The following is a 14,359-nucleotide window of genomic DNA, read 5'->3' as shown; positions in this document are numbered from 1 at the left end:
TGCACCGAGCGCAAGCTGCCACAACAACGCGCGGGACCCCAAACTTTGGCCACCCTTCGGTGTGTGTGTGTGTGTGTGTTGGGACATGCACACGCCCGCACGCAAAACCGGCGGGCCGCCATATGGCAACCGCTGCAACCTTCAAACTCGAAGCAGAACGATGGTTGTTGTCGTCGTTGTCGTCTCCTTGATAGTCATCAAACCCTTTGAAAGAACGGAAGGGAAGGTGTGGGAGGATGGAGGGTGTGCCACTTGAAGGGTTTCCACCCCGGAGGCCACGTGTGGATTACTCAGTGCCCGTCCTGCCGGTTGCTGCCAGTGACCGAGAAGAACACTGACGTCACGTGGTCGCACTACAGTAGAGGTTGCTATGAGTCCCAGTAGCCATTTTCCATCTTCACTCATTACTTGTGGATTTTTTTTCCGGCACGATTCGACAATTCGCTTGTACAATTTAAAATTTGGCGGAATACATAAGCTCTTTTTCGGCCACCCCTAACATTCGACGAGCGACGAACTGACCAAGTCAACAATCGTACGCGTTTCCTACGGGGACGCACACACGCGCATTTGCGGCGGCTACGATCACTGTTGAACAATACTCGCGATCACGTTGAGATCGCGTCGAGAAAACTCACCCGCGTGAGAAAGAGTTCCGTGTGGCGCGAGTGCGATAATTTCCCCACGCTCACCGAACGCATCCGTGTGGGCCGCTTCGGTGGGAAATGGGGGGAACAGGGTGGAGATGAGCACGCACACACACAGCATTACAGTCCTGGCGGCCGTTTGGGGCCGCTCACATCAGAACCGGCGCGCTGATCTGTCGAGAGGAGCGTCTACACGTGCAAGGGCGCAAAGCATCCCGCCGAATACACACACATACACATACACGAGCCCCAACTGGGGAGCCTTTCGGTGACTACGATGATCTCCCTCTAACGGCGTCGTTCTGTTTGTTTGTTTTTTTTTCTTTGTTGATTTCTTGTTCGGAAAAATGCTAGTGAGTGCTCGGAAAGTGCGGTACCCGCGGCTGGAGGATTGAATCCGGAAGACAATGGGGTTTGAGGCAGCGATGATTTGAATGCGTCCCGGCAGATCTGCTAGCTGGCGGCCCCAAAACCGGCTTTCAGTTTCGATTGGCACGTAATCGGCACGAATGCCGAAAGCGATTCTCAAATGGCAAATTGTACCTTTTATTATATGTAAGTACTCAGAAAAATAAAAATAAAAATTTCAACATTAATACTTAACTTAAAAAATCGGCTGTTGACTCCATCATTCTTAACACAACTCAAAACATAACATCATTTGGAAAATAACCTAATGAAACATTAGAAATTGCAATTATGTTTGACGAATGATTTGTGATATTTGATTATAGTCGAACGAATAGTCGAAATTTTAAAAAACAACAAATCATTATTTTGGATCGGAAGTCTTTTATTGCGCTAGAAATTAGTTGCACTGTTGTTGAAATGTTACTTAATTGATTGTTTTGACTTAAACAGTAAAATTTAGCATTGCGATGAAACAAATTTTTGGGGAAAGTGTGGCAAAACGACTCAGAACAAGATTGCCCGCATAAAAATGGAAAGTGTTGACACAAAATGTTGCAAACAAACTGGCATACACCAAGCACCTTATTATGTTACATAACGAATACTGAAAAGAATTAAATTCATAATTGTTACATTGTGGTTTGTAGAATTGTAGAAACAAAAATGAAAACATTCTCACCCGGGGGCAAGATGATCCGGTTTATGTGACGCAGCATACACTGCTGTAAATGTTAGGCAAAACACTCAATTGTTACTCAATATGGCACTGTCCTAACTAAATTAACTCAAGAGATACTCAAAAAAAAATCTCATCAGGATATAATAATAATAAAAAATAAATAACTCAAATAAAATACTTATTAACGGACGAGTGTTCTGCCTTTCTGGGCCCTTTTGGTACATAATTTGAAATTACGTGCTTTCTTTGAAGTGCTTTCAACCATTGTCATTTTGATAATAATTTAAGATTTTTTATATCGTTTTAATATTTTTGAGCAGTAGAAGAGGAGCTGGAAAATAAATCTGTGAAATAAATTAGGGTATTTTCCGAAAAAGATCATCGAAAAAATATTTTGCATAAGGAAACCGCATCCCGTCAACCCGACGACAGCAAGTTTGGATTAACGATGGTTTTCACTACCTTTTGCCTTATGCCAAATAGATACATAAACAGACTTGCATTACTTTTATGATGGTTATCTTTTGTAACCCAGTAGAAAGGTACGTAACTCAAGAAAAAGTGTTGAGTTAAAGCTCCTTCTAAATGCTATTGTAAGCAATTGTTAGTGTATTCGTACTTTAAATTAAACAAACCAATTAAGAAAGACATATCACTATGTTTACATTGAAACACATACAAGGACAGAAAATGCTTCATGCATTGAATTACATCTTCGTCGAGTGCTTAATCAATTCCAAATGCACCGATTTGAATCAGTTCCGGGAAATAAAAACGGCCGTTTTGCATCTAGTTAGAATAACGTATTTTATTTATTGATTGTTGGTTGGCTGGTTGGCACAGGAAAATCCTAGGATATTCCCACAACCGGCAGTATGTATTAAGTACCACTAATTTATATTGATGCCGTTCAAAGATAGCTAGCGACGGGTTTCGACAGGTTGTTTATTTCATTTACTCAAGATAGGTGACTCAAAGCTGCTCAAGCAGAACCGGGCAGACGGTTCAGGAGACATGAACACACCAACAGCAACACACCCGCCCAAAAGTCCTTGGATGAAGTGCGGAAGTGATGCTACTCCCGCGTAAACTAGCAAGTGACTTATCAACAGTGGCTTTCAGTCACATCCTGACCGTTGAAGGGAGTTCATAATTCATGGACTTTAGCCCAATCGCCGGACTGTTGGTTGTTTTCTTTCGTTCCTGTCGACTCATTAAACCAGTTTTTAAAGGTCTTAAGATTCTCAGAATAATTAATCGGAGATACGATTCGTGTTGCGATCGACGTTCGTGAGAAGATCTGATCGGTTCACCTCTAACTTTATGAGTCACACCAAACAACGAGCAAGTAAATCGATGTCACATCACAAGTACCATTAAACAACATTTGACAAATCTAATCTTTCCAACAGCACCTCTCAGTGTCTCGGACGTCCCGTTTCGTCCCTCTCCCCGGTATGGGAGGACTTTCTCGACAGATTGAACTTCGTCTTCAAAACCCCCTTGGGGAGGGGGGTAATGTGGCGCATAGACACAGCGAACCAATATTGCGTGCAGACCGGGCACTTCGTTTCGTTCCCTGCCATTTCTGCATCCCACTTCCCCTCCCGTCCCCAGACACTGGCGCCGCGCAACAGCACGATCTTCGACGTTGCCGAGTGTCGTCTTTTATTTTGTCGATTGCTGGTGAAAATATTAAACATCGCTCAGCTTCCTCGACGTCGCGGACAGTCGCCGCCAGCAAGGGGTTGACCGGCCTCGAAGTGAGGATCACTAAACAGACACACACAGACATATAGGAAACCATAGACGGCGCTCGGTGCGGGAAGTTAAACAACTCAAAAAATGATATTATAATGGAAAAAACAACAGCACACACATACAGAGAGCGCCTCGACGAACCGAACCGAAACGAGCAAGTCGAAGGAACGGAGGTTGTCCGAACAACTGGGCAGATAATAGGAAAGCGCGGCTCCGCGAGGGGCTGCACACGAAAAAAGACAGTGGAGGGGACAAAGTGAGCGCGATGCACTCGGAAAGGGGCGATTGAGGGAGCGGGAATGGTGGGAAGGGGAGGGACGGTACTCATTCAACTGCATCTCAAGGTCTCGGGTCGCCGCAGCACGATGCAGTTGCAGCAATTGCAGCCACCACTCGTGGCCAAGGGGAAAGGGGGTAAGAGGCTGAGTGGAAGGGGACTGCATTTCGGTGCAGCGACGGCAGACATTCGCACTGCCGGAACTGCAGCGACTACAACAAAAACGGCAACCACTAAAAATTCGCCATCCTCCAGCCATCCGGGATGGAGTCGGAGATGGTGCGAGAGTGTGTGTGAGAGAGAGAGAGAGAGAGAGCGCGCAAAATATTCGGGTCTATTCAGGTTTGGTGTGCAATTTATAAAACTTGCGGCTGCTCCTACGGAGCTAGGTAAAGGCGAAGGGTGAGCCGGAGGGAGACGCGAGGGAATGCACGCGAGCGAGATGCAATTGTTGGGCTATTTTTCTTTTTCACTCTTTTTTTGTTTTTTATTTCGCTCAATTTTCCATCTATGCTCATTCCCCACTCGCGAGCCGATGCACCGAGCGTCGTTGGACAGTTTTTCGTCCCCTTTTCGGACAATGCGTCTGCTTTCGGAGCGTGTGTTCGGTTGGAACTTGCATATTCGGGCAGTGTGAAAGCGGAGGGACGGAAGGGACAAGATTGGGCACTGGAGCGGGCGAGACGGCGGGCACTTGAAGGATAGGATCGTTGCATTGCACTTCGGTAACCCTGAGAAAGCGGTTTGGCCGCGACAGCACCAACAACAACAAAAACAACACACTGCGAACCCAACAACGCGCTCTGCTGCACGTGTCTGTGTGTGTATGATTCGATGTAGAATAAAAGGGTTTTTTTTTTTGGTTCGAGCATAGCGTGAGCGTTGAACGAACCTAAATTGAACCGACGATCTCGATCGTATTCGGTAACTTTGTGCTGGTTCAGGTTGATTAGTACAAGACATATTAAACAATATCTTAGGAGGCAGTGTGTCCAGGACCACATGCGAAACAAAACCTTGTGTGAAACATCTCGAAGCCTCGCATACTTAAATTTCATCTGTTAGGTATCAATAATGGAAAATCATCTTCTTACAAAGCCATGCCAAAACATCTATACAAAAACATGCAAGATAAAAACGTTTTTTCTGTATTCAAGTCCACTAAGTTGGTCCGAGTTCTGTTACTAAAAAGCAATACTCAAGTTAGAATAAATAACATAGTAAATTGAACGACGAAATAGAAATTTAACATTTTGATCACATCTTCGTTTTTGATTAATTAAAAACGGAAATTTCAAGAAAAGATACATTTTCTTCGTTTCCATGATATCGGCGATCACTATAACTTTACATTTACGAGGCTCAATAGATTTGGAGACTTATAACTTTAGGACCAACAATGCATATTGTGCCCCTTTCTAGACATTTGCTCGTATAATCGTTTTTGAATAACGTACATTTTATTTGAAATTTAGAACATGTCCTCGTAAAGAGAAGGGTTTAGGTGTGTTGCGGCACACCTTTAATTTACCCTTAATTTACAGCATTTTTAACAATAATTTAGAATAATACATAAGTTGTGAACTGACCTATTGACTATTCAGGTTAAGTTGCGCTTAATCGTGCACTATTCTGTTTTGTTCGTCTAAGACAGGTAGGATTTGGTTAGTTCAAGATTTCATTCTAATTTGCCCATTTCTGCGTAGAGAGTTTTTCTAGTTCCAGTTAAAATTTTTCCCCACAAAAATATAGCTTGAAAACGGCGAAAGCTTAGTTCAAACACACAATTATTTACATAATTGGTTATAAAACAAAACATTTAACGAGAAAAAAAGTGAAGTCGAATCGATTAACTTTAAAATCAATATCCACAGCTATAAGTGAATGATTTAATTCAGAAATAAAAATACAAATATAATACTATTACTAAATGAACAAGAAAGCTTGGGAGATTTGCTGTTTAATCTTGTATAATATTGTTATCCTTTTGATTCAGATTATAGTGTGAGCAAATTAACCAACTGCTTGAAACCCCGAACTTTGAAGGGTACCATACTTATAATATGGCTAATAAATTTTAATGTTGGAATTATTTTTAATATTTTGCAACAAAGTTACTTGTTTAATAAAATGAGTTTGGAAATCTACTTTTATATGAAAGTAAATGAAGAATGTTAAAATGTGAGAATGATCCAACTTATCTGAATTGCACGAAAGATGCCGTATGTTTTGGATAAAAATTTGAGAATGATGGTTAAAAAGATAAAACAAAAAAATTCTTGTCAATTTAGTTCATAGAAAAGGATATTCGTTGAAAATCTTTCTCTTGAAAAGTTATTGATGGTTTCGAATGAAATAAGGCTTTGAAATCAGGCTTTTGCCAATGAACACTTTTCAATGAAATAACCATAAGGAATATAGCATTTTAATTCAAATTGGATTTCTTTTGAAAATTGTGTGGTTTAACAAAAATTGAAATTTTATTTATTTTTAAATAAAAAATTGTATAGTGCATGTATCGCATGTTTTTAAGCATCAACTTAGAGCTGGCTAGGCCGTCTCTGGTTTTGAGTTTAAAATGGTTTTAAAATATCACAGTTTTTGGAATTAAATGATGTAAACATGGGGCATTAATACAAATCACTAGGTTTCCTTCTAAATGTCCTAGCCTATTGTTTTAGTAAAATTCAATCTACAATATTGTTGGACTTATAAGTAACTGGCAAATTAATCTTCGTTTGAAAATAAATTATTTGATTAGCTTTCTTTGATACCTAAATTAACTTACATCGATAATTTGTTTTTCTAAACCGATTACACCCTGGCTCCCAGCTTTTGGGACGATGAACATAAATTACTATGCTTCCACCTCAATGAGTACCCAGTTCTCGTGCATGGGTGAATGTACATTTTCAGATATTATACATCCTCCGATGAACAGCTCTTCGCCCCCATTCCCACGATGCCGAGGGACGTGTTATCAAAGCACTGCTCAACCACAACACTCCTAATCGCTGTGCAAACATCGATTATCCGCACCTTCAAACACACTCCACGCGCTTCCCTCGGATATCCTAGGCCCTCTCCTCCCCATCATCCGAAGCTTATCGTGGAACCCAAATCGCTCGCTTCATTTGCACCGTTTAATGCAATTAGGTGCATACCCGACCCAGCTCGATAGCTGGGACGATAACCGATCGCTTCCCAAAACCGAAACGACACCTAAAAATAACCCCGACCCGAGCCCGGCTCCTTTTCCATCCGCTCTCGACGGAACCCGCGCGTGCTTGCGTATGCTGTGCGACGTGCATGTGTGTGTCAGCTGGCCGAGTGGATCCTTCCGAGCAGCAAGCTTTCCCAGTCTTGTATCGAACCACGGCACGGCACATTTGATTACACTTCAAACCAGAACCTCGCCCCGGCGGCAGCATCATCCGATGCATGGATGCTTCACACGGATGCATGCTCGAAATTTTCCTACCACCAGCCCTTCCTTCGCCTGCACTCGCATCTCAACCACCCCCGAGGACCTGCCTACATCCTCGGGGCGCTCGAACCATGCGGATGCGAGACGTTTTCCGCACGCTCGTACCTGTCGAATCTTTTCCTGCGGAAAAGCAAGAAAACGCCTCGCGTCGACCTTGCAGTTCCCCGGGTGTGGTGGCCGCCACCGGCAAACCGTCCCGAACCGTTTCACTGGACCGAAAACAAGTATACACACGTAATTTTCTGTCACTTTTTTCCGATTATGCTCCTTTTATCTTGCGCACCGAGCATCGGCGGCATCATCGCCGTTGTCGCAGACGTTATCGTCATAATCACCGTTCCTCGTCGACTTTGGCACTGACGGCCCAAAGGACCGCAGAAGGATTTCTCACAGCACAGTGTGGCTAACGATATTCGGCCGTTCTCGTAGATATTATCGCACACATTTATTATACCAATTACTAAAATTTTTATGTTGCATTGTCAACTAGTAACAGCTGACTATAAAAATGATACCCATGGCAGTCAACGAGTAAACGGAAACAACATCGTGTACATTCTTCTCGTTTGAATTTTCAGTGGTTGATATGAAGGTGTTCTTCAAACTATAACAAAGTTTGTTTGTTTTATCATCCAGCCAATGGCCATTAACCGTTTTATATTCCGTTTTGCTTCTTTGGTTTCCATGCCGTGTAGGTTTACAATAATACATTCAGTGCTTCAATTGGAAGATTTTTTTGATTGAGCAAAGTAGTCTGAAGCAGAAAACCTGTACCACTTGTTTATGAGTCCATGTTCGGATCTTCTGTCATACAAAATGCATTGAATCATATGAGTAAAGAACAAAGCACGCTACTATAAACCAGCTTCGAACGGTATTAGTCATTATATATTTAGACTTTTTAGACGAAACAAAAAACCCGTAAAGCCACTTTGAATACTCGACAGCTAGCTTACACATTTGTGTGGGTTTGCGGATCATGTATATAAAATAACTTAACAAGCATATTAAAAAGGTCATGGAAAACCACTTGCTTTTTACCGGTTAAAATATACTATGTGAAAATCACAGCAGGAAAAAGATTTATTGCAAGTTAATGCGATTCTCGGAGACATCACTGTCATCACCAATCACAAACACGTACATTTGGAGCTACAGCATGTCAAAAAGGACTCCGATCTGAAAGACGAGCAAACCTCTTGCGAGCCAAACGCAGGATGGGTACGACATCAGGTCACCGTGTGGTGTAACACCAACATGCTGTTCGCATGCACGATTCGATACAACGCGTTCGGGCTCCGATCATCAAAGCAGAATCGAGTGTTTGAATCGCTGCACGGATGCTGGAGCCAGAAAAAAGGGGTTCGAGTGTCGTGCAAGAAGCTTTTCACACTATTTCACGGTGTACGGTTAGAGTTTATCGTACGTGGCGATACTTCCGCAGATAGTTCGCATTAATTGTATTACGTTGCCCTAATTGAAGGCGCTCGTTATGGGCTGCCTTTGGCGAGAAACTAAATGAGAACGTAAACTCTGATAGATGCCTGGGATTATTACAGCAAGAATGTACATTGAGAGGGTCCTTGTCACAAACTGTGGCTTCTCAGATGAGGACTTTACACACATGAAAAATTAATGATAAAACTTACCAACATGCTATTCATATCGCAAATAATTAAACCGCTTCTTCGACATGCTACCACAATGAGCGTCTGGCACAAAGCCGTCGTGGACTGGTTAGCGTCATTTTTTTTCTTTCTATATTTTTTTCTAAAGGGCAGACGAATTTCCCCAACTGCGCCGGCAGCGACGATAATTAGTTCACGCCACTGGCATCGACCACCACGGACCGGATGGATTACTATCTTTGGCAATTAAAGCACGATAAACGCGACCCGAGAAGATGGCACGGCAGGCCAGAACGAACCGAACCGGGCGTCCGAGAAAACGTGCGGAAGGGACGCGAGCTGGGCAAAAAAAAAGTTGAATTCCCGTTTTCGCAAACGAGCCGCAGGCCAAAGATGTGGCGCGTTCTCGTCTTGTCCAAATGCAGCCTGCCCTTCCCGGCACACGGCGGTTCGCGGGTCGTGGAACCGAAATCCGGTTGATGACAAAGTCACCAAATGGCACATCAGAAATGGTACCTCCTTCCCCCCCATCGAGTCCCCTCCCGCCGTGTGTATGTGTGTGTGTGTGCATGTGTGCGACCGCTCGAGTGCCCACATGGAAGAAATCATCCATCAGAACGGATGGAAGAAATTAATATATGGAAAATGCGGCGACGGCGATGCAAAAAAAATAGTCAAACTCACACCACTCCACAGAACCCTTGGGGGAACGTCCCGGGGGGCTGGGGTACTGGGGAAGGTAGGGCAGGCAGGAGCAAGGGGAAGGCGAGAAGAGGGCCATCAAATGGACGAAAGCAGCCACCAAAGTGCATCGTACGGACGCCCCGACGACGAAGACGCTGGACTTTTGGGGAACAGAGCAGCAGCAGCAGCAATAAACGAAGAAAACTGTACGCGGACGCAAAGAAACGGCGCAAAATATTGCAACAGAGCAAAAAAACCACACACACACACACATTCGTAAGGAACTCCCCTCCGTTGTTCGTCAAGGCAGCGCAGCAACTGCAGTTGCCTCCAGCGCTAACGAATTATGCCTTGTGCTAGGTTAGTTTTGTTTGGTGTTTTATTCGCCTTCACACTCTCCTTCGCTCTTGCCGCTCTGGCCGTGCCGCTCGCATATATTTCAGTCTTACGTTTTCTTTTTCTCCCGTTTTTTTTTTTTTGGTTTCTAATACTGCCCTTTTACACACTTTGGCTTTCAGATGTTTTCCACTTCCCTGCCTAGAGTGGCTTCCCGCCGTTGCACAGTTTGCCGTTCATTGTCGGATTTTGAAGTTTTTTGCCAACATCCACCGAACTGCTCGAAGAGATGCCGGCACCGAGATGGGGGTTTATTTTTTGGTCCAGTTTTGCACCACTACGGACGTTTACACTGTCTTCAAAATGGTTTACCACCATTTTGTAGAGTGCCATTTTTCGCATCAACATGTACAGTGCTCGAAACGGAAGTGAAGTAGTGAAAGGAAAACAATAAGGGAAGTTTCATAAAAATTACTGAAAACGGTAAGTCCAAATATGTTGTGAGCATTGAAGTATTTCGAGGACAAAACAAGGTTGCGCACATGTTACGAAAAATGGAAAGAATTTTTTATCTTTATCGTTAAATTGTTACCAGCATAAGTTCTTAGATTTATATTTTTAGTTTCTAGAACGCAATACGTTAAATACTTAAAGCACAATCGCAATCGAAACAAAAGTGTCAGAAGTATGGTTTTTTAAATGCCTGCAAAACACAAACAAAAGCACCAAACTAAGAACAACCCTTCGCTCGAGTGGATCGCAAACACGCATACAACCACGTAACGCTTGTTGGGATGGTTTATTTTTATTTTTTGCGTAGAACCAACATCACCCCAAACATCCACTTTCGACCACCCTTCACCCCGTTCCCCCGACATTGCACCGATCGCGATCGCTCCGCGATCAAATACGAACACGATGGCGTCGGAGATGATGATGCTGATGATGATGATGATGATGATGAAGATGATGGTAATTCGCAAAAAAATGCATATGATTGCACATTGGTGTGCGTGTTCCGGCACGAAGTCGAGCGCGCCGCGCATCGCGTTCTTGTGCGTTCGTTTTTGAGTTTCCCTTTTTTTTTCGCCGCATTTTTCGTGGACGCGCGGATACGCCTCTGTGTGCATTCTAATAATTCGCTTCCTTTCCCCGTTGCGCCGTTGTTCTTCTCCTTCAGCTTCCCATCTGCGCGCCGCATCCAATTAGTTTTCGACCCCATGTGCTCTATAGGGTTTTTCGCTTCATGGCCTGCTACTTTCCAGAATGTTTGTGCCGTTGTGTTTTTGTTATTTTTTCGAACGATCGTTTTCGTACGTTTCGTTTCGGCCGCATATTCTGCTCATATTCGCGTTTCGGCGAAACGGTTCTATCGGTTATCTTTGTTTCGTTTTGCATTTCCCCTTGAGTGCTAGCGCGTGTGGGTGCCCGGGTTGGCGGAGAGTGGAAGGGGTTCACTGCAAGCGAAGGGGATGTTTTTATTTTTCATATCACCCCTTGCATCCTACCCTCCCTTCCCCATTTGCCAACCCCATTCCAAATGCGTTTCAATGCCGCCATCGGAGGCATCGCCATTTGTGTTCGGTTTTACGCACACGACGCCAGCTTTCTGGTTTGGTATGGTCGCGCATTCAGCCCGCATCATCATGCAGATCGTTCCCGAAATGAATGCGCAATTTTTCAGCGCCGAATGCATTGACTGCAGACATTGACCCCGCGCGCCGATCTGGCCGGGTTTGGGTTGTTGGTGTAGGTCGGGGACACAATCGCAACGTTTCGGAGGCACGATGGGGATCGTGCGTTTACATGCGGCTGCTCTTCACTTTGAACCGGTTTTTTTCGTGAGTCAGAAATTCTGTTGGAAATGTGTTTTATATTGATTGAACTTAGGTGAAACGTAACAAAATATTTAGAAACAAGTATATACTAAATAATTCTGACGATAAAGTCAATAAAGGTTAAACTATAAATTGGTTATTATTTAAAATAAAAATAGATTACAAACGAACCAAACCAATCAAATTCTTCAAGTATACCAAAAACCAACAAACAAATAACAAGCGTGTATCAATTAAATCTGAAAAATCCCGCATGCAAAAGCATGAATTATTCGATATAATTTTCCAGTTATTTACAAACCTAATTAAATTTAGCTTCATGAAGAATCATTCATCACCACAAATTTTATCTTATCCGTTTTTAACACATCATGGTTCAGTTTCCAATAAGTAATGTTGAGTTGATGAACAGTTGACCTTCTTGATTGATTATTACTATCAATTGATTATACAATCGCAATCGCATTTCTAATCATCATCAATTAAGGGAACACACTATATTAAATTTTCAACAAATTAACCGTAACCTGCAATCTCATGCGACATCTTCAGACGTTCGTTCGAGTCCTTCGACTTGTAGTTTGGATTTGAAATGGTTGAACCGCTGCATAAACTCCAAGTAGAATCCAAACGGATGCAAAAAGTTTCACTGGAAAACGAAACAACAGGTTTGGGTGTTTACATAATAGAACGAACCGTGGCGTGTACTTACCGGAAAATATAACTATAATCCAGTAGATCCAGATACTTTTCGAGCCCACTTCCATGATGGCGAAGATTTTCGAGAAAACAATCACGAAAAAACATTCTTCTAGGAAACCGTACACCGCAAAGACAACGACCAGGGTCGCATTGTTCTGCAATAGCAGGATTGCATTATGCTACCCAAATACTTCCCTCCAGCAAAGTAAAAACTCACCTTGTATATTCCAAGCACCAAAAGGAATCCTGGTGTCATCTTGATGATGGTCGTTATCACATGGTAAGGCCAAAAGACATCCAGATGGGCGTAGAAACTGCAGGCCTTTTGGGTCAACTCCTCGTCGAACTGCATCCGGGCTGTTACACCGCCTGGCCCTTGCGATGTCGATCCGGTTTCGCATCGCAACTTCATCAGCTTCAGCAGCTCAATCGTTTCAGCCGTGTAGTACACCGCACTGACCATCCAGAGAAAACCGAGAAAGTATCCAGACACCCGGTAGCAATTGCGACTGCACATCTTGCCTGTTGACGCGTCGATTCTTCTGGTTTCTAGATTTAATTGTTTGTATACCGGCGCTAAGCAACCAATTCAAGCTACAGCTTGGATCTGTGTGAACTAAGATTTTTACAATCAATGAAAAATAGAAACGCATTTTACTCTTATAAAACGGAAATCAATTACTTTTTATTAAATCATCAATCATCTTTATATCATAAATTGCATTTTATCAAAAGGTATTTTTATGGACTTCTTGTCATGTATGTAAAACAGAGACAATATCCGGATTATAACAAAAACTTGGTATTGCGCACTTTTCAAAATATTCAACTATTAGTGACACTCAAAATAAGAATAGAATGTTTTTAGTTATAAGTGAGAATGTTATAAGAATAGAATTGGATAAAGGTCTTTGGAAGTGCATACTTCACAATGTAACAGTCGGTGAAAAACTTAAACTCAATTAAAAAGAAAAAGTTTTGTTTCGAAAATCGTCACTAATCGTGATTACAGTGTTTCAAGCTTTAAAGCAACAACCAGTTCATAACACAATCTTGAAACATCTCGTCAAGAGATGTAACCAAACTCTTAGTAGCTGCCATCCTGTGAAGGAAAAACTCTACACATGTAAATATTCTTTATATAATAAAGCTTCAATTTCCTTTAAAAAAAAAAAAAAAAAAAAATCGTGATTACGGTACGATTCTGCCGAATATTCACTTCAATCCTACCTTGATGGATAAAGTCGAGAAAAAACACACACATACTCAACAAAGGGTTGAAAAGGCTCATCTGTCAATTATTGCACGCCGAAGCGTCTGGTGAAACAAATTCATTACAAATTCAGGAAACGTTGGTTACGTATTGTAAATTCCAAATAATGGAAATATCGACGTAAATAAATATTTAAAATTAACGTAATTTTGCACGATAATAAACTCCAACACGAATAAGCTCAATACGAATTAGTGCTCTATGCTAAAATGTTCAATCATGGAATTGTTCTATTTAAGCATTTGAAATACCAACTATCTTCTCTAGCCGACTGAAAAAACACTGCAAATAAAAGTATTGCATTGCAAAATAGGTATGTTCTCTGATTATATTTCAATCACCTCCAAGGAAGCCATGAAATGTTTTGCGTACGTCAAACGTTGGCATCGAGACTGATTCATCTCCGGAAATGTTCGTGAATGTGAAGAAAGAATGGTTCAAGAAACATTCGCGTAAAACCACTCTGCCACGATGGGTGTGTGTAAAAATTGGCCTGCGGTTCGTGAAAATTGAAAGCGAAAGCTATTTTCGTCCACATTCATTTCGGTGTAGCATGTGTTCGTACTTGAGTGGAAGAACATATTGGAGGCATTATAAAAAAAATTCCCTCAACTATCCTGACCCTGCTCAAGGTTG

The 14,359-nt window shown here is 42.4% G+C and overlaps 1 protein-coding gene across 1 annotated transcript; it reads right to left on the bottom strand.

Moving 5' to 3' along the window:
- Positions 1–12,296: 12,296 nt before the first annotated feature.
- LOC131284745 (uncharacterized) lies at positions 12,297–12,967 on the bottom strand. The gene is made up of 3 exons (XM_058313606.1): positions 12,668–12,967; positions 12,461–12,605; positions 12,297–12,397 (listed from the first exon to the last, which is right to left on the bottom strand). The coding sequence occupies exons 1-3, from the start codon at positions 12,965–12,967 to the stop codon at positions 12,297–12,299; spliced, it is 546 nt and encodes a 181-aa protein (XP_058169589.1).
- Between the last annotated feature and the right edge of the window lie 1,392 nt (positions 12,968–14,359).

The sequence above is a fragment of the Anopheles ziemanni genome, chromosome 3 (genome assembly GCF_943734765.1).
Source record: "Anopheles ziemanni chromosome 3, idAnoZiCoDA_A2_x.2, whole genome shotgun sequence".
Lineage (NCBI taxonomy): Eukaryota > Metazoa > Arthropoda > Insecta > Diptera > Culicidae > Anopheles > Anopheles ziemanni.
The sequence above is the reverse complement of the archived record's forward strand: the minus strand, read 5'-3'. Positions and strand labels throughout refer to the sequence as shown.